Source organism: Stigmatopora nigra, chromosome 23 (genome assembly GCF_051989575.1).
Source record: "Stigmatopora nigra isolate UIUO_SnigA chromosome 23, RoL_Snig_1.1, whole genome shotgun sequence".
Taxonomy (NCBI): Eukaryota; Metazoa; Chordata; class Actinopteri; order Syngnathiformes; family Syngnathidae; genus Stigmatopora; species Stigmatopora nigra.
This window is the reverse complement of record NC_135530.1, coordinates 4587552-4608187: the sequence shown is the minus strand read 5'-3', so window position 1 is coordinate 4608187 and position 20636 is coordinate 4587552. Positions and strand designations below refer to the sequence as shown.

The window sequence follows — 20636 nt, the reverse complement described above, 5'->3', positions numbered from 1 at the left end:
ATTTCAATTTTCAAGTCTTCGGTGTACCTTTCCCAAAACGTTGCAGGACATTTGGCATCAATTATACTTTCTTCTATTAATTGTATGCGGCAGCCAACTCTATTAATACAATTGATTTTTTTTTAAATGCGACAAATAGCATTATTTTCCTAGTACACATCATGCATTTTTTTATACTGTGGTACCTCGACATATGAGTGACCCGACATACGAGCAATTCGAGATATGAGGACAATTTCGGGCAAATGTTTATCTTGAGATACGAGACATATTTTGATATACGAGCGTTGCATTTTTTGTTGTTTTTTTCCCATTAGTCAGTGCAAATGGCGTATATACTACTTCTCGTTGGCAAGTGGTCGTGCGTTATCCTATTGTGAGGACATTTGTATGCATTATTTTGGGAATATTTTGAAGGGAATACAAACTCAAACAACCCTCGATATTGACTGGAGGTCAGTTTAGAGGCGTGGCAAAAAAAAAAGAACCAAAGAAGAAAGGTAGCAAAATGTCAAACTTAATTAGAATTAAGTTTAGTGTAAAGTTAGATTAAACTTATTCTTCAGTGTGTCTGCATCGTAATCCAAGTTCATTTAAATGTCTTTGTTATTTTACCAGCAAGTTGCCATGCAAAAATCTCTCTCCCCCTTTCAAAATCCGTATAATTTTAGGACTATTAAACGCATTTTAGAAATATTAAACCACTAGTTATGTGTTACTTTGGTAATAGATGGTGAATTAGAAGAAATAAAACATTTTTTTCCAATCCAATATCCTGTTTTTGCTGTTATTTCAGAGGGTTGGAACAAATTAATTAGTCTTTAGTTCATTTCAATGGGAAACGTTCGTTTGAGTTACGACAAAATTGACATACGAGCTCATTCTCGGAACAAATTAAGCTCGTATCTCGAAGTACCACTGTATGTTGATCGTGATCTATCCCAGGCTGATACAAATAAGCAACGGGTTGTATCAAACACCTGCCGTTTTTCCTATAACTCTGGGGTGGGGGTGATATGCAGAAAAAAATGTTTTAAAAAGAAAATTATATATGTATATATATGACGCAAAACTATAATTATCATAAAGGATAAAAATAGGACTTCTCATGGGGATAGCCAAGTTAATTGACTCCCTCACAGCATGAACAAGAATAAATGGAAATTTGCATTTGTTTTAGCCTATGAAGAATAAATATGGTCATGCTAATTTCAAGACATTAGACATTTAAAGATGATAAGCTGTCATTCTCTAACTGCACCGTGAGACTTAACTATTTTTAAAAGCCCACCCACAGGGTTGATGCATGACGCTTGTGGCTACTGTTGTGGGTGTGATTAGCTCCAAATAGCTTTCGTATTAAAGCTCACAAACTTTAAAGCCAATATAAAATGCCTACCCAAGAAAACGTCATCACAAATTACAGGAAAGTACTATCAATTTTGAAATGAATTATTTAAAAAAAACCCTGACTATACTTAGATATTAAACAGTACTTAGATATTAAACAGTACTTAGCTATTAAACAGTACTTAGATATTAAACAGTACTTAGATATTTAACAGTACTTAGATATTAAACAGGACTTAGATATTAAACAGTACTTAGATATTAAACTCTCTTTCATGAATATAATTTTGAGAGCTGGCTTCAACAGTAAACTCGCTGTCACTATTTGACCGGCGACCAAAAGACCGGCGACCAAAAGGTTCCAAAAGACCGGCGACCAAACGTCCGAGCACCCCAGAATGTACTTAGAATACATTTTGTTTTGATTTTTTATAGCATTACGACACTTCCATTACTCACATTTAAACTGTCAGTTAAAAATCGTATTGGTAGATCATCTATGCTTGTTTCAAAGTTTTACACATGCTTGGATTACAAATTACACTTTATATTGACAAAAGTTTTCCCTCCATTTAGAACACTTCAATCCATTCCAGATTTCAAAAAGTGACGACAAGCCTCAAGATATTTTTCTTTTGTTCCTGGCACATGTGCGAGGAGATAGTGTCCTCTTTTGTGCGTGGCTTTTCTCCGAGATAAGTATCATTTTTAATTCTATAGGATACGACTTTAAAATCTGCACTTGCATTGCAAAAGACAATACAAGTGAACTTTACACGCGCGGCATATTTCTTTAGCATTACTTTCAACCAGAAATGCTGCAAGTACTAAAAAAATACTAGGCCGTAATCTTCCATTCGCTCTGCAATCTTTATCAGAAGCCAAGTTATAGTCTATCGAGCGAGACGTTATTCACGATAAGTGCCGTGACTGCCGCCACTGCACGGAACAAGCTCACGGATGTGCGCCGCCTCAGCAGAGGACATATCATTTTCTTTATGTCACTTGTAAAAGAGCCATTTATAAGTGTGAAATTCAGTCAATAAATTCCCCTTGCCCTCCTTGGCCTTTTCTCCCACGGCGGAACGCATCACAAAATGTCACCATGAAACGCCTTCGGAATATTCCCAAAAGCCGGCTATAAACAAGTACGCGCATAGACATAATTGAGACTGTAAACACCCCGGGTCTTCTTTAACGCGATGCGGTGGCCTGAGCTTCTTTTCGCCCCCCCAAAATAGTGGTTTATAGCATTACATTTAACGCATATTTTTCATGGCAGGGCAATTTGCTGCTTTTGTCCAGAAACAATGCAGAACCCCCAACCCTTCCCTGTGACTTGGAGTGGTTTTATGGGGGAGTTTGACTGCACCCTTGACTTGCTTCATGAGCTGTGAAGTCTCCATGGTCAACTTATAAGGTCTGAGGTACTGCATAAATGGGAGAGAAAAATGCTGGATCAGCTGTCACTGCCCCATTTCTCCAGTGTGGGCCACTACACAGGCACATTCATCAGCCATTTTGGCTCACAAGGATACCAAAATCACTTCTTAGTATGCTACTATATCATAGCATTTTACAAGGTTGACGTATTTGCAGTCTATTTCACTAATGTGCAGACAATATGTAATGTAACCAGATTCAGTCTTCTTCCTAAAATATTGCATCCACATGTTATAGCCTAAAATCCTAGGTTTTTATTCAAATGATTCGGAATGATTTGCAAGATAAATTCATGAAATATTTACAACCCAAAATGAATACCATATGAATAAACATAGAAAAATGTGCTCTGCTTTTGTCCCCTAATCAAAAAGTAGTATACAGTGTTACCTCGACATACGAGTGGCCCGACATATGAGCAATTTGAGATCCAAGTCAAATTTTGAGCATATATTTAGCTTAAGATACGAGACAAATTTTGATATAAGAGCAGTTAGCAGATGCGAGATGCTGCTCATAAGAACATCATGGAGGAATTAAGCTCATATCTCAAGGTATAGAAAATGTGCTTTGCCTATGTCCCCTAATAAAAAAGTATTTCGTCCAATTCATTTAAACTGCAATTATTGGCAGTAAAAGCTCAGGTTTGACTTAAAATTCCACAAATTTCAAACTCACAATCATTCCCTTTTTTCAAATGATTTGGACTTCTATTTCAGTCAATAGTAGCCAATACATCTTCACCTTAAATGTAAAACATGAACCTATCGAGTAGAATATAACATGACATGACAATGTCGCTGTACATTCATTATTTTGGACAGAAAAATTGAACAAGCCTTTAAAGTAGAAAATTGCTAAGCTATCAGACTTGGCTTCCAAAAATAAAACCCCCTTCAAATAATGACAAGACATCATGTTCATGCCCACCGATCATATTAAAAGGAAGCAAAAAAAGCTTCAAAACAAAGGACAAAGGCAGCATGTAGACAAATGGTGCAAAAACGTACAATCTGGCTGTCATTCTCTAGGGATGATGGCGCGAGAAGCATTGCAAGTCACGGGAGACCAAACATCTGGGGAAATTAAAAATAGTCCTTCCACTGTAGCGCATATTAACACACTCCAACAGAATCGGAGTACTGACAAGTCCTTTTAGGTATAAATTTCTTATATTGGAATCCAGAGCAAAGATTCATGCAAAAAGTCTCATCTTTGGTGCTTATGTTAAAAAAAATGGCAAACATATTAGGGATTAGCACATTTATACGGCAAGATATTAGAAAATATTTGTTTTCAGGCATGGTTGTATATATATTTGCATTTGATATGATATTGCAGATTAGATTGGGCTTTAATTTTGACAATAAATCATTACTGAAGAATGGTATCAAAAAGCAATTGTGAAGAGCACCGCAAGTATATTTAAAACGGAAATTCTCTGTGGGAGATTATTTTGAATTAACTAGGTTAAAAGGGGTTGTGAATAAACTCACTTCAGAAACTTTCACTCCAAGGTTTGCCCAAGAAAAACTCCAACGTTTCCCGTCTGCGAAATTTGCATTTATGAACAATTACAACCACAGTAGCACCAATTTTCCATTGAGAAAAGACCATGATTTCCCCAATTCTGATCATAATTACGAAAAAGCTCAATAAAAGTGTGCGATGATGATAGATATCATTACTAGGAAAAATGTAAGTCAAAATCAAAGAGAATAGGTTAGGTTCGATTAAACAAGTGTGTCTGTATCGTAATCTAAGTTCATTTAAATTAGTTTGTTATGTTATGAGCGTGTTGCCATGCAAAAAATTCCTCCCTCTCATCCCCCTGCGAAATCCATATCATTTTAGTACTTTTAAACACATTTTAGTAAAATTACACCACTAGTTATGTGTTACTTTGTTAATAGATAGCGAATTAGAACAAATCAAACATTTTTTTCAAACCAATATCTTGTTTTTGGTGTTTTTTTCAGATGTTTGCAACAAATTAATTTGTTTTTAGTTCATTTCAATGGGAAACGTTCATTCAAGTTACAAGAAAATCTGACATACGAGCTCAGTCCCGGAAAGAATCAATCTCATATCTCGAGGTACCACTGTATATTCATTTAACAATCTGAAAATTGTTATCAAGCACCCAGTCCTCCACCAGAATAAATGACGTCTATTTATAACCCCTCCCCACCAAAAAGTAGCCAAAAACAAATGTGTAATAGTAGTAGTTATTGGACACTATTAAAAAATAAAGCAAGAAAGGTCACTGGTCGAACGTGTTTAGTTTTATGTCACTGTCAAATGGAAATGTTGATGCACTGTGACATCATTACGACTAGGAACAATTGCGTTAAATTCAAAGGCCGCCTAGAGCAGAACTGGTTTTGGATCCGAACTCTGCGAACTGACAGATGAAGGATGTCTCTGTCTAGCTAAGAGGCTGCGGATAACCCTGCTCGACCTCCAGGATCATCAGTTTGTAGAACATTGTGTTAGAAAACCTCCTGGGATTTGAGTGGGGAGCTCTGGAGCTAATAGGTACAGATACCCTTTTTTCTTCCTTTACTCTGCCTTCTCCCACACACTGTAAAAAATGTCAATTTCCACTCTTGTTCAATCTTGGATTGGATGGAGTTTGTAGACCAGTAAGAATGATGCATGCATCTTAATTCTTCTTATTTACGTTTGCATGAAGATAATGCTTAAAAATTGCTGAATATTTTCTTGAGAATAATGGAATGACAAAAAGAAGAAGAATAAAATGCCATATTTTTTCGTATATAAGTCGCATGCGCGTATAAGCCGTACCCTTAAAATGGCCTTAAAAATCATTGAATTTGACAGTTTTCTTTGTGTAAGACAAACAATTCCATATTCATCGTACAAATCTGTTACTTTGAGGGTCACGTTTGTCATCCCTAGGTAAGATGGCGGCGCCATGAGCGAGCAATGGCAGGCACAAGTCAGTTTTTTTCCCCGTTTTACGCAAGATACGGTGATTTTTTCCCTTGGTTTTCATTCATAGACTTCCAAATACATATTGTTTAGCATGTTATCTGTTTATCTTTACTCTATCTTGAAACAAATGACCTTATCGGACGGCATTGCCTTGCGTTATGGCGTTTCGTCTTTGTCACTTTGCAGTTCATGCAAGTCAAGTCTAATTTGTGCGCATATAAGCCGCACCCTTGATTCAGTTAAATTGCAATGTTTTCCCAATGTGCTTAGTAATTAAACTACATTTTCTTTAACCTCCAGAGTAAACGCTATAACCGAACCACTGCACTGCAAATACTCACAAATATGTATACACATTATAAAACCTACTACTATACGACTTAAACAACATCCCAAATCAAAATTATTTCTCCACTAGATATGCTTTACACTATCACTATCTATTAACAACAATTCAAGAAAAGCATATTTCTTTCTTTGTGTTTTTGGGGGAAATAAATTGACTTTAAAATTTGTCAGAATTAAATCAATTTACTACTAAAAAGTTAGCCGAACACTTTTTACAGTGTTCTTCTTGCCCTCCATCAGATGAGAAGCAGCGCCTGTCAGGCAAGAGCGACAACTGACCGCGTCCAATCAAGAAATGGATGCAGCCAGCTCCCCTACCGCTATTGGCCGACTCCCTGGGAGGCGGAGACTAAGTCTCATACACTAATGACGGGTGAGGAGGCGGCGGCGCGTCGACTCGGTGCGCCTGACATTCAGACGACGGAGGAGAGGGATGCTGCTGCTGCTGCTGCCTCCATCTCTGAGGACGCCGACGGAAGGACACGCGTCAGCCTTCTTTGTGTTTTCCTCCCACCTGGACTTTTCCATATGCGTGTAAAGAACAGAGAAGACCCCCCTGACTGGCGCGTCGTCAGCACAACGCCACGCGCTTGACGGGAATATAGTCAACCGTCGCTGCTTCATATCGGCTTCAATGTTAAAAACGGTAAGTTTGCCATGAGGGAATTTTAGCATACCAGCCAAAAACATGCTTAAATCAAGTTCATGCTTTTAATGATTTCGGTATACATATTCCCTCATCCGTATTTTCCTCCAGCTCGGCATTAGTTTTCCACCCCCCCCCCCCCCCCCCCCCTAAAAAAAAATGTGCGGATGATCTCAACTATGCACAATGCGCGTCATGTGTGATTGTGTGCGGCTTAACATGAGAGAAGGTTGTTCTAGGATGTAAAGTGTGAAAGTGAGGGGCGCACAGTCGCATGTCCTCGGGTTGTACTGAGCGCACTCCAGACACGGCTCGAAGAAATCCACGGAATGGTGGCCGACCCCCCCCTACTCCCTTCTTTCCTTCTCGACTGCCAATACATAAGTCGAGCGTTGCATATTGGCAACCTTCAGCCGTCATTTTTATTTATATTTTTTATTTTTTTTGGTAACCACCTTTTTTAGTTGGGATATCCACACGGGTATTTTACACAGTCCGAACAGATTCGTCTGTCTTTGTAAGCCGGTTGCATAGACGTGGAGTGTCCAACGGGTAATTAAAGAGGCCACTGTGAGGCATCTTTGAGCTCCCACACAACGAGTGTCTGGCGATAGAGAGAGAGGGAATGAGCGAAAAGTGAGGGAGAGAAAGCTCATCTCAGAAGCAATAGGGCGTTTATCTAACCCTTCTCGCACCCTCTCGGTTCAGAACGAAAGGCATCCGGCAGATGTGCCGGTGACCGTTTTAAAAGCAGGTGGTTTAAAAACAGATCCATGGGAAGGGGAGAGTGAGTGTCAGACTTAAATGGACAGGGAAATCATTTCATGATTTTTGGTAAGGCGACGTGGTTTTGATTGGAATGGCGCTTGAGGGCAGGGGTGTCAAAGCCATGTTTGTCACACGATTGGTAGTAGTGTTGTGTTACTCTGCCTGGATTCATCGACAAATGATTTTCGATAGGATGGATTTTTAGGTTTTGTTCTTAATCTGAGAAATTTGTTGTGAGCTTCTTGCTTGCATTTTTGTATTCATTTTTGGTCATATTTTTGGGGCAGAAAGTAATGTACCTTTATGTTTCTATTGTGTAAATCAATGGATTATTTCAGCAATTTTTAATTATTTTGGTCATATTTTTGGGGCAGAAAGTAATGTACCTTTACGTTTCTATTGTTTAATTCAATTGATTATTTTAGCAATTTTTGTATTCATTTTTGGTCATATTTTTGGGGCAGAAAGTAATGTACCTTTACGTTTCTGTTGTGTAAATCAATGGATTATTTCAGCAATTTTTGTATTAATGTTTGGTCATATTTTTGGGGCAAAAAGTAATGTACCTTTACATTTACATTGTGTAATTCAATTGATTATTTCAGCAATTGTTGTATTCATTTTTGCATGCATTTTTTCATTTTTGGTCATATTTTTGGGCAAAAAAGTCATGTAACTTTAAATTTCTATTGGGTAATTCAATTGATTATTTCAGCATTTTTTTGTATTCATTTTTTATTGACATTTTTAATGAGGAATCAAAAATGGGTAAATCCACAAATATACTCCAAGTAGGACTTAATTTCTTTAATTAAAGGATGGGAAAAATAATTGATTTATTGATTTAATAGGGGAAATAACTGTAAATATTTGATTCCACTAGTCCTCAATATTTTATAGCTGAAATTATATTTTAGATTATATACCTATCCTTTATTTTTTAATTTTTTTTGTTTATATTTATTGAGCAAAACAGTATCAATTTTTCCAAAAATATTCTTTCATAGCAGACATCCTTCACCTTCTATTGAGGATAATAGAAATGTCTATTTTCCCCAAAAAACATGGACACACACATGATTAACATTTGTGGGCCATGCAAAACAAGGCTACCAGACCAGATTTGGCCCCCGGCCTTACATTGGGGACCTGTACTTCAGGGCAAACCAGTAAAGTCAAACAAGGAGTTTATGATTATTAAATGCATTGTTTCTGCTTGGCAGTGATACAAAACAAAAGATGGAAGCGTAGCCCTAATGGCTGGCTTCATTATTTTGGGCACATTTGCTCCAAAACAAATCAATATTACATGTCCACAACAAGTCATATGCTTAACGTGAGTGGTTTAGGGAATTGCCTATTGATCGCTACACAATAATGGGTAGTGCTGGTGCGGTAGGGGGGGAAGGGTGGTTGGGGTGGTGGTTGGGGGGGTCTGCATAGGCCTTGTGAAGGCTAACAAACCGTCGTTTAAAACGATATGGGTGTTTAACATTATGTTTCCTTAAGTAGAGGGCAGAAGCCCCTGGTAGGTGACAAATGGGTGGGCCATAGAGGTTGGTTGGTGGGTGGGGCTTGTATAAAATCGAATGTATCTTCAGATATGCCCCTATGTTTTCCGACACGGCGGTAACGAGATGGATGCTGCAAGATCGGGGTCGCCGGGCGAAATGCATGTAAACATATTCGTAGTACGGCTTCGGGGGATGAGCCGGCGCATCCGAGCGTCGGTTCTCCGATAGCGTCTTGTTCCCAAACAGGCAGAGATGCACATTAAAATGGAATGAGCACAAACAGAGGGCACCGGGAACAAGGAAGGTGCGGGGAAAAAGGGGGTATGATTTTGGGTGGAGATGCTTTTTCTGCTGTACTTCGACAGGATGTATAAAAAAAAAAGCAGCAAACAAAGAAAATATGAAAGGATTTCTTCGGCGGGAACGTATCGAAAGGTCACCGTGTGACGTTTGATGCCGTTTTGGTACAGCCGGGAATTTGCAATTTACGTTCTTGTATTGAGAGATAAAACAATAATTTTCCCTCCACTAAAAAAAAAACAGAAGACTAGACAACACGTAGCCGTGTGACAAAGCGATCTACACTCGCCGTAAATGTATTTCTATAGCGTACGTTTCCGGGAATATCCGCCTACGGGCTAGCGGCCTCTTGACCGGTCATGTATTATTTATAGGAATATAGATAGCTGTGAATCTGTGAGGCAGCACATGCCACATTTGCACCTGCAGATTCAATTTGGGGGTGGGGTTGAGGGATATGCCAGTGGCGGCATTTTATATCCCTCCCTTCATTCTTAGCCGGCGGGCAATACGCGGCAAATTATGCAAATTCCTGTCAAAAGTGAGTGTGATTACGCCGGCGTGCAAATGATTGTAGGACTGTTCGCTATGCCTTTGACCTTATCATGCGATACCTTGCTTTAAAGTTTAATAAATGCGTCTCGGTATGAATTAAAAGCAACCCGAACGTGCGTTTTGAGTGTGTTTTTGTTTCAAACCGCCAAGACATCGTCAGCTATTTTGCCCACAGTCATTAATGCAGCATGATGTAGTCGCGGTTCGATACCGTGGCTTGCGTGTGTTCTCACCCTACAAGAACCCAAGGGCAAATTGTGTCAAGGGAAAAAGGCTAGGAGGAGGGGAAAAGATGGGGTCCTTTGGTTAATTTAGATTATGGATTTTTACATTAACGAAAGAGTCAACAATGACCACCACAGCTTTAAAAGCGACCACCAGGTTCAAACAGGGCATCATTATGCTAAACATTTTCTTTAATGGACTGGCTTCTTACCTAGGTCAATGTATAATAGTAAATCGAAGAGGTGAAGGCGGGAAATTAGTGACTGGCAGGAGACCCTATCCCATACCTGGCAACCTCGGCCAATTTTTCCCCTTATGAATTAATGCAATTCCGCTTAATAAGCCATAAAAAAACAATGTTTACTCATATTGGGCACATATAAAAGTCTAAAATATCCCCCAAAATGCACTAAATTCAAGATTGTGTAGATGTCACTGTATGATGTTGACAGCTTGACTGTATGGTTACATTGCTTGCTGACATGCTATATTTATATAGTGAAAAGGCAGAAGTGACTGACGCATATCATGCTTAAAGTATGACAATATTAGCATTTGATGATGACGTTTTTGAGATGAAGAAAGGTATCAAACTACAATACAAAATTAGAATTAAGTTTAGTCTAAGATTAGATGATTTGAGTATGTCTGCATCTTAATCCAAGTTCATTTCAATTTATTTCTGTTATGTTACGAACGCGTTGCCATGCAAAAAGCCCCCCCTCCTCCTCTCTCAGTCCGTCTCTCTCTACTCTCCACAAAATACATCTCATTTTAGTCCTTTTAAACACATTTCGTATACTATTAAACCACTATTTATGTGTTACTTTGTGAATAGATGGCGAATTACAACAAACCAAACATTTTTCTCAATCCAATATCCTGTTTTTAGTGTTTTTTCAGAGGGTTGGAACAAATTAATTTGTCTCTAGTTCATTTCAATGGGAAATGTTCATTCAACTTACGAGAATATCGACATACGAACAAACCGCAACGAATTAAGCTCCTATCTCGAGGTACTACTCTACTCCAAAAAATATCATACAAAAGCTGTAACTATACAGTGTTTACACTACTAGACATAACCCCAAAAAAACGTATAAAATACAAGAAAAATGTATATGTTGACAGCTATACTACAAACAGAGAGCACTGGTACATGTTTGCATTTTCAGCAACCGACATTGGTACTAAAATACAGCATCAAAGATGAGGAACTATTCTAATATCCATGTAGTGATTTGAATATTCCTTGAATCCTAGAAGCAGTACTACCACATGGGGCTTCCAGTCAAAAAAGACCACCGCTATATGCTGCTCAAGCAGGGGACATTTTAAGGATAATTGTTTTCCCTCAAGGACACATCTCCATCGCGTCTTGGGGACATCAAACTACCAATTACGAGACAACCCCTTCCACCTCTTGATCCGTGCCCTCCCTGCACTTGCAGTCTCTTCTATTTACAGTCAGCACACTTGAGGGGAGGTCAGCCTTAAAACAAACCCAGAGGGAGCAAAAAAAAAAGAGCCCCGACCCGTGTAGTTGTGTGGGTTTGGAAAATGTGCAGAAGCAAGCAAAAAAAATACTACAACAATGACTATTCAGACCCTGGGTAGACACAAATGAGTATAACTGAAACGCATTTGGGAAGTGAAGATCAACAAAATGGCTAATTGCCTTCTTGTTCCCATAAAAAAGCAGGGATTGATTTAAGGTCAAAGTAGTTTGACCGTGCCCTATTTCAGCATATGTTTGACCTTTAACCGTCAATTGTGTTTTTACGGTAGCCTTACCTTTTAAGAGCAGGGGTCGGCCAACTTTTCTTCTCTGAGGGCGGCTTCCAGAAAAATCAAAGGATGCAAGTCCAGTCTACTTGTGGCCTCCACATTCATTTTTCATCATTAGATGATCTGAAACAGAAAAAAAGGTCATATTATGTGTTATTTTCCTGATTTTTTCAAATCAAATCATCACCATAAATCCATCATTTTTCATATACATTCATGTGACAAAAATGAATTCTACAATTTCCTACAATGATTAGAAAAAAATGAGGAAGTGTTCACCTGACTAAACTTAAGGTTCAATCTAAGACACAGGTGTCAAAGTGGAGGTTCGGGGGCCAAATCTGGCCCGCCGCATCATTTTGTTCGGCCCGGGAAAGTAAATCATGAGTGCCAACTTTCTCTTTAAAGATCAAATTCAAAATAAAGAATATAGTTATGTGAATATAGTTAAAAGTATAGATGTATATTACATTTCCTGATTTTCCTCCTTTTAAATCAATAATTATAATTTTTAATCAATTTTCCAGTGTTTTTAGTTCAAAAAATAATTTTGTACAATCTAAAAATATTAAAAAAAGCTAACATAAACATTGTTTTAGATGTATAATAAAACCTGAATATTCAGGGCTTTTAATCCACTTATTTTAATCCATTTATTTTAAAAAAAATCTAAATAATATATCTAAAATGGTCCACCCCACGTGAAATCAAGTGGACATTAAAGCGGCTCACAAACCAACCCGAGTCTGACACCCTTGATCTAAAACCTACAAAAATAACATCCTGTATTCAAGATTCATTTGTGAGCCATGTTCAATATAATTTCCATAATTCGCCTTGTTCCAAATAAAAACTACAGCAGGACACAAGTAGGCTCCAATTTGTCCACCCAACTTGGACCATGTACTCCTTGCCATCCCTCTCCATTGGACCCACGAAACCTAGCGCCATTGTGTACTCCTTCCAAACCTTTAGTCCAATTTCCCTCCATAGCTCATACCTATTTTGTATAGTAAGTCATTCATTTTCCCCCCCATGAATCGTAGGTCACCCTGTAACCACATGGGGGCACAGATCAACACCCTCCCTGCGGCAAAGCAATCATTTTAGGTCCTTGCTCCACTACATCCCACCCAAGCCCCGTGAAAGCCAGAGGGAAGATTTATCCCCCCCTTTTCAACAAATAGCCAAAAAACAAACAGTTCTACCCGGTCGTTGGGCGACATGGCCGACTTGAGTCAAGCATCGGGTCTGAATTAGTACCGCCGAGCCGCCCGCACTGACGCTTTGAGCCCCTGGTGTGAACACTCATTAATTTAAAGTGGTCATATCTCACTGGCCTCCAATCAAAAGGTATTTGCGCTATTACTGTCCAGAACAGCCTCAGCGTATAATGGAGGTGTCCCAGTGGGACAGGAAGTGTGAGATGTTGCCATGCCCTGAATGGGGGGGGGGGGGGGGGGGGGAAGGTTTTCACCTTGAACTGTGAGGAAAACTCATTCAGGTTTAGGTAGAATCAAGGGTGTCGTACTCGGGTTGGTTCGCGAGCCGCTTTAATGTCAACTTGATTTCATGTGGGTAGGACAATTTTAGATATAATATTTAGATTTTTTTTTGTTTTATAAATGGATTAAAAGAACTGGATTAAAAGCCCTAAATATTCAATTTTCTATATATTTAATAGCATTTTAATTTAAGCTTCATTTATTTAATCATTTGTTTTTCATTGCGAAAGGAAACATTTTTTTTTTTAAATTAGGTTCTCCCATACAAATGCTTAATTTGTTTTGGAGTTGTATTAAGATTTGAGAGCACATGTGTCAAAGTGGCGGCCCGGGGGCCTAATCTGGCCCGTCGCATCATTTTGTGTGGCCCGGGAAAGTGCCAACTTTCTTTTTTTTAGGATCAAATTAAAATGAAGAGTATAAATGTATATTACATTTAATGATTTTCCTCCTTTTAAATCAATAATTGTCATTTTTTTAACAACTTTGTCTGTTTTTAGTTCAAAAATCATTTTGTAAAATCTAAAAATATATTTAGAAAAGCTAAAATAAACATTGTTTTAGATCTATAAAAAAACTGAATATTCAGGGCTTTTAATCCAGTTCTTTTAATCCATTTATATAAAAAAAAAAAACTTGCATTAAATTTGAATGAATTATTTCAATACAGCTCTGCGATTGTTTACTTCAACATTTTATCATGTTAGCCCACCAATAACATTTTTTTCCAACAATTAAACAATGTTTGCACATGCACAGGTTTGTTATGAAACTCTGGGTCGCTTGCAAAAAAATTGCAATGTGAAAAAAAAGCACTAAAAAGTATGTACCAAATCCATTGTTTTTTTTTCTTCTATAGCTCCATTCAACTAACAACCACTTCCCTTGCATTAACATCTACATTTTCCACTAATTGCGGCACTAAATTGACTGCATTGTCTGGAGTTCACAGCGGTCAACACAACATCACTGGCGTCATGTCAAACTGTTCTTTTTGGCCTCTCTCCAGATTTTAACTCTCTTCCCTCGTTCTCTGCCAATTAAAACTGCCAGTGAGCAGAGCTTTGCGGTAAATTAGTGTTGAGGGAGGGCTAGCTACTGCCAGGTCGCTGACTGGAACTTTTACTAATAGCTGCGTGGCCTCATTTGCATCTTGCAGCTGCATTATTTCAGTAAATTGCTTTAACTTGTATGGCTAGTAATGTTTTTCTGTGAGATGGTGAGAAATTTGGAGTAATACGGGAATACCAATTGAAAATGTAGATAGGATAGTTGAGTACCGACCAAAATGTAACTGTGAGTGCCATTCCTGAAAAAAAGATATTTTTGAAAGATTTGTTACGAGCTGTATTAAGATTATTTTGTCGAGATTCCAGCATGTTGTAGGTTATAGGTGTCAAAGTGGCGGCCCGGGGGCCAAATATGGCCCGTCTAATCATTTTGTGCGGCCCGAGAAAGTAAATCATGAGTGCCGACTTTCTTAAAACGCCTCGCAGACCGGATGTGGCCCGCGGGCCGTAGTTTGCCCATTCCTGCACAAACCACTTATGCCATGGGGCCTCCTACATTTTCTCCTATTTATTTTTGAATCAAAACAATTAGTGCAACGGTTATCCTCAGAGTTCTAAGATCGAGGGTTTGATGCCAGGTCTGCAGGACCTTCCTTTGTGGAGTTTGTATTTGTCTCCCCAGCAATGCGTGGGTTTTCGACGGGTACTCTTGTTTAATTATGCTAATTAGAGAACGTATATTGTTGCCATTTCTGTTTTCAAACAGCCACTTAAAAATGGCACTTGGGTCAAGCTCAGAGCTTCATTCGCTGACGGGTTGCTATGGTGACTGACACATTCCAGACTTCTGAAGCAGCTTGCCATGTGGCTAATACTTAAGCAACAGAATATGCCAGTTTTAGAATCCCACTAAAGTGTCGATTTGAACCAACCATTGGCGAGCATCAGAAAAAAATGCCCTTTAGAGGACGGGATTGTCCAGAAGGTCAAACATTTTTTAAAAGCACAACTCTGAAGAAAGCGAACATGAATAAATGTCAACATTTATCACTGCGTTGATAATAAATGTCAACATGTCCAAATGCTTTGCTGTTACATGTTACATAATGGTCTCCATGATTTATAGCTTGTTTGTTGTCTCTCTTGTAGGTGGGAATGGACGAGGACGTCTGCCTTTCTAAAGAGGACGACAGATTTTATGGACACCCGCCAATCTGCAAAGTCTAAGTCACTGCATTCCCTTCCAATTCTTTGGTCCACTTGACTGGAGCCTTAGCCCCCCTGAACCCTGAATTCAAGTGATTAGTAATCGCCTCCAGGGGGAGCAATTTTCGAAGCAAGACGACAAGAACGAAGCTTAGACTCTTGGGAGTTGGAAGCTTTGGTGGAATGTGGAGGTGGCAGGGCTGGTGAGTCATTCACCTCGGCAGATGCAACAAATTATTCATTACTCGTGAACAGCTACGAATACATTATTTACAAGGACCAATTTCTGACTGGAGACCAATATGAAGGACATGTCGTCATTCGTGGATCGTCTCTTCGTGGGCTTGGCCATGGCCTTTTTTGTTTTAGCCACTGACGAAAAGCCAGACTGCCCTAAACTCTGCGTTTGTGAGATTAGACCTTGGTTCTCTCCCAGTTCCGTATACATGGAGGCACAGACGGTTGACTGTAATGATTTGGGAGTATTTCATCTGCCAGAAAAACTACCCGTGGGAACACAAGTACTGTTACTGCAAACCAACAACGTTGCAGAAATTGACAGACCTTTGGATTACCTGGCCAACATCACAGAGATTGATTTATCTCAAAATAACATCTCATCCATGAGCAATGTCCATCTGGGGACTTTGCCTCAGCTCCTATCTCTACATATGGAGGAGAACCGGATACGTGAGCTGCCCGACCAATGTCTAGATGAAGTGGCAAATCTCCAAGAGCTCTATCTAAATCACAACCTCATTTCTTCCATTTCCAAAATGGCTTTCCAGGGTCTCGGTAAGCTTCTACGACTCCACCTCAATTCAAACAAGCTGGAAGTCATTCACAGAGAGTGGTTCGACCCGATGCCAAACCTGGAGATTCTAATGATTGGCGAGAATCCCGTTCTGTCGATCAAGGAGATGAATTTCAAACCTCTCAGCAGTCTCCGCAGTCTTGTTCTCACTAGAATGAATCTGTCTCAGCTCCCTGACAAGGCTTTACTCGGCCTCGATAACCTAGAAAGCCTCTCTTTCTATGATAATACCTTCCCCGAGGTGCCACATTCGGCGCTGAAAAATGCCAAAAACCTCAAGTTTTTGGATCTGAATAAAAACCCAATCGCCAGAATACAGCGCGGGGATTTCGTGGACATGCTCCATTTAAAAGAGCTAGGGATTAATAGCATGCCAGAGCTGGTTTCTATTGACAGCTTTGCCCTCAATAATCTGCCTGAGTTGACCAAAATAGAAGCTACAAACAACCCCAAATTGTCCTACATTCACCCAAATGCTTTCTACAAACTGCCACGGCTGGAGACGCTAATGCTAAACGGCAACGCACTCAGCGCCCTCCACAGAATTACCGTCGAATCGCTTCCCAATCTCCGAGAAGTTAGCATGCACAGCAACCCCATTCGCTGTGACTGCGTAGTCCGGTGGATGAACATGAACAAGACCAACATCCGCTTCATGGAACCCGATTCGCTTTACTGCGTCGAGCCTCCGGAATACGAGGGCCAACATGTCCGGCAGGTTCACTTCAGGGAGATGATGGAGATTTGTCTGCCTCTCATATCCCCCGAAAGCATGCCTGGCCACATCAAAGTACGCGGTAGAAGCTCCGTGTCGCTCCATTGCCGAGCCTTCGCCGAACCCGAGCCGGAGATCTACTGGATCACTCCATCGGGAAATAAAGTCATGCCCAACACTGTATCCGACAAATTCTACATGCACCCAGAGGGAACATTTGACATCTACGACATCACCGAAAAAGAAGCCGGTCCTTACACTTGTGTAGCCCACAACCTAGTTGGCGCTGATTTGAAATCAGTTTCTGTAGAAGTGAACGGCCATTTTCCACAACCCGCCAACGGTTCCCTCGATGTCAAGGTCAAGTCAGTGGGGTCCAATGCCATTCTGGTTTGGTGGAAGGCAAGCCCAGGCACTCTATCTCCCAGCATAAAGTGGTACGCCCCACCAAGCGCCAACCATCCTGCCACTTCATTTTCCACCAGGGTACCCTCTGACGTTCAAATCTACAACCTTACCCATCTCAGCCCCGCTACTCAGTACATAGTTTGCGTGGATGTCCGCAGTATCCACTACAAGCATGACACCAAATGTGTCAATGTCACCACCAAGGGATTAGCGCTCACAGCCAAGGGCGTAGAAAAATGGGACACAGCACTAATCACATCCTTTGGTGTGCTCCTAGCTGGGATTTCAGTGGGCTGCCTTCTAATGTATGCGTCTCTTAGGATCCACCAACTAAATGGGGATTTAAGGAAATGCCAATCCAAAGCTTTGCTGTTTCCAGCGGAAGCTACAGCCGGTCAACCCTCGTTCTTTACCGAGCTGTGGTTTTCGGGAAGGGCGTTGCCGAGTGGCGTGGAAGTGAAAGCCACGGTCATAAATGTTTCGGACAATGCCTTTTAAGGAGCTACACCGATACATACGGGCGAAGGTGGACAACAACAATGTCATACTGTTTATAAGCTAAACCCATTGTTGAGTTTTAGCTCAGATACTCTGGCAAGACTATCATTGGACTGGGATAGGACAGTCTGAACTCCCATTTGCTGCTTTCCCCAGTTTCAGCCCCTAAAACGCTTGGGGTGGCTTTGTAACTGCGACTTCAAACAACGCGTACATCGACCAGACGGGGCATTTTTTTGCCGGAAGATACATTGAATTAAGCCTAGTGCAGAAACATGGCTGCTCAGAACGATTCGATGAGGAGGCGGATCAAGAGAAGGGGGTGGACCTGCTCTCTTGTAACTGACTGTTCAATTTGTCCTGAGTTGTGGAAATGTCTGTGTGGTCCCAAGCAATACCGTCTGTGCTTTGTCCAACATTCATAGACGAGTTAGCCAAAACAGTAATAACAACTGTCTATATCGAAGGAAGGAGATTTAGTAGAGTAGACAAATAACAGTGAACTGCGGTGTAAAGCCTTTTGATGAACCGTAATCTTCTCCTATTTTCTATTTAAAAGGAATCATTGGTTTTTCATGGAAATATTGTTATATATTCGATTATGTTAAAGCCACTATCAATGGTCTGTATTGCGGCAGTTTGAAATAATTGGCTTCAAATGAATGCAAAGCGGTACACTATGTTTGATGACAGTGTCATATTATGCTTAATGGAATTCTGCTACAAAATGGTCAGTTATCTATGAGGAAATGATCTGTAGTTACTTTCTTACTATAAAGTTAAGATGGTCGCTATCCTGTGGCTAAAAACAAAAATAAAACGTAATTTGGTAAGTGCCTAAAAAGAGCTACATGTGTTTGGGATAATAATTAATGACGTCAAAGTAATTTGTCAATGGCATAAAAAAACAAAACAAGAGAAAATGGAAAATATGACTTATTGCAGATTAACAAGCTATTCTCCAGTATTATGTGAAGAATAATACCCTGTCCGTATTTTTAGCAAACTTATTTTAAAAAAAAACATTTCGTTGTTGCTTTGGGTGTAAAGTTAAAAGCCATTTTTATATAATAACTGTTCTATATGTGATCTGCGGGCACAACAGACTAAAGTGCTAAGAGAAAATAAATAAATGTCATTGTTTCTTTTACAAACAGCTGCAAATGTTTGCTTTATTTTTTTGCTGCTAACCACCAGAATCCTACCAACTCTTTGCTTTTTAAAAGGGTTTCTTTAAAGATCCTTAGGTCTAATGAACCGTAATGTGAATGTCTGCATTTTAAAGCTAAGTGAAGCAAGCAAATGAGCGCCATGATTAGTCAGGGACGAAAACCTTTGTGAAGACTTTAAAAAAAAGTGCTAGGACTCCCATTTTCTTGGACCTACTGAATAATCTGAAGCGTTGCCTATGAGAAATTCAAGCGTGATAAATGGTTGTCAGGTTGAGAGCGACGTTGTGGATTTATCAAACTACGTACGTCAAGGCCCGGCCTTCAGCGGCATGGGCGGAGGCTTTTAGAGGCGAGTCATCCGTCAAAGACAAAACGGGGTTAAAATATGACAAGGCGGAGTCCTCGGGTATCGTACTGCATTACCACCAAGCACAAAGGCACAAAGGCAGTACGCTTTACGCGCAACATAAGATGATTACTTAAAAAAAAAATTTAAAAACAGAGCTCAAACTGTCCTTTTTTCCAGAATTTTCTGTCAAATTCAGGCATTCCTCGACACTTTCCTAAAATTGGCAGGCGTATAATCACAACTGCTTGTTTTATCTGCTTCCAATATCTTCAGTAATAAGAGTCTATATTAAGAAACAAAAAACTTTCTGGATTTGACTGAAATCACACATGCTTCCAGTTATTTTAATTAGTCAAATGACTGTGTTCTTGGCAAAAAAAAAAAAAAAAAGAAAAACTAAATACAAATCTGCATTGAGGCTGATAGCAACGTGACAAGCTTCGATTGGAATTTTGCACACATTGCATGTTGGCTTTTAACTTAACTGCGGCGAACTGGTACCTTGGACAGTTCCGCCAAATTGAATTGACTGCCCTGATTTCAATAGTTTATGATAAGAAATACATTTAACAGCGTCTGAGTAGATAAGACAATTTTAGATACAATATTTTTTGTTTTATAAATTGATTAAAATAACTGGATTAAAAGCCCTAAATATTCTTTTTTTATAGATTTAATACAATTTCAATTTAAGCTTTTTTATTCTCAGGAGAGGAAAATCATTTATTTAATCATTTGTTTTAATGGAAAAAAGAAACCAATTTTTTTCTTAAATTATGTGCCATGTTAAGGTGGAAAACCGAAATATTTTTATATTTTCTTAGTATTTAGAAAATGATTTTTGAACTAAAAACTGAAAAAAATGATTAAAATAGTGCAATCATTGATTTAAAAGGGGGAAATCAGGAAATTTAATATACATCTATACTCTTCATTTTAATTTGATCCTAAAACAATAAGTCAGCACTCATGATTTACTTTCCCGGGCCACACAAAATGATGCGACGGGCCAGATTTAACCCCCCGGGCCGGCACTTTGACACACATGCCTTACATCAAATTCT

At 39.4% G+C, this 20636-nt stretch overlaps 1 protein-coding gene and 1 long non-coding RNA gene across 2 annotated transcripts in view; one reads left to right on the top strand and one right to left on the bottom strand.

The window, feature by feature from the left end:
- The first annotated feature begins 6473 nt into the window (after positions 1 to 6473).
- Positions 6474 to 18982, top strand: lrrn3b (leucine rich repeat neuronal 3b). Its single transcript, XM_077709801.1, has 2 exons — positions 6474 to 6745; positions 15560 to 18982. Exon 2 carries the CDS (start codon positions 15919 to 15921, stop codon positions 18049 to 18051), a length of 2133 nt encoding a protein of 710 aa, XP_077565927.1. The 5' UTR covers positions 6474 to 6745; positions 15560 to 15918; the 3' UTR covers positions 18052 to 18982.
- Positions 11901 to 20636, bottom strand: part of LOC144181384 (uncharacterized) — a 50498-nt gene continuing 41762 nt past the window's right edge. The window contains exon 3 of the long non-coding RNA XR_013324669.1: positions 11901 to 12018. This is a non-coding gene — a long non-coding RNA (uncharacterized LOC144181384). The remainder of the gene's footprint in view (positions 12019 to 20636) is intronic.

Excerpts from the sequence above, each read along its gene's own strand:
- lrrn3b (XM_077709801.1), top strand. The coding sequence starts at position 15,919 with ATGAAGGACATGTCGTCATTCGTGGATCGTCTCTTCGTGGGCTTGGCC.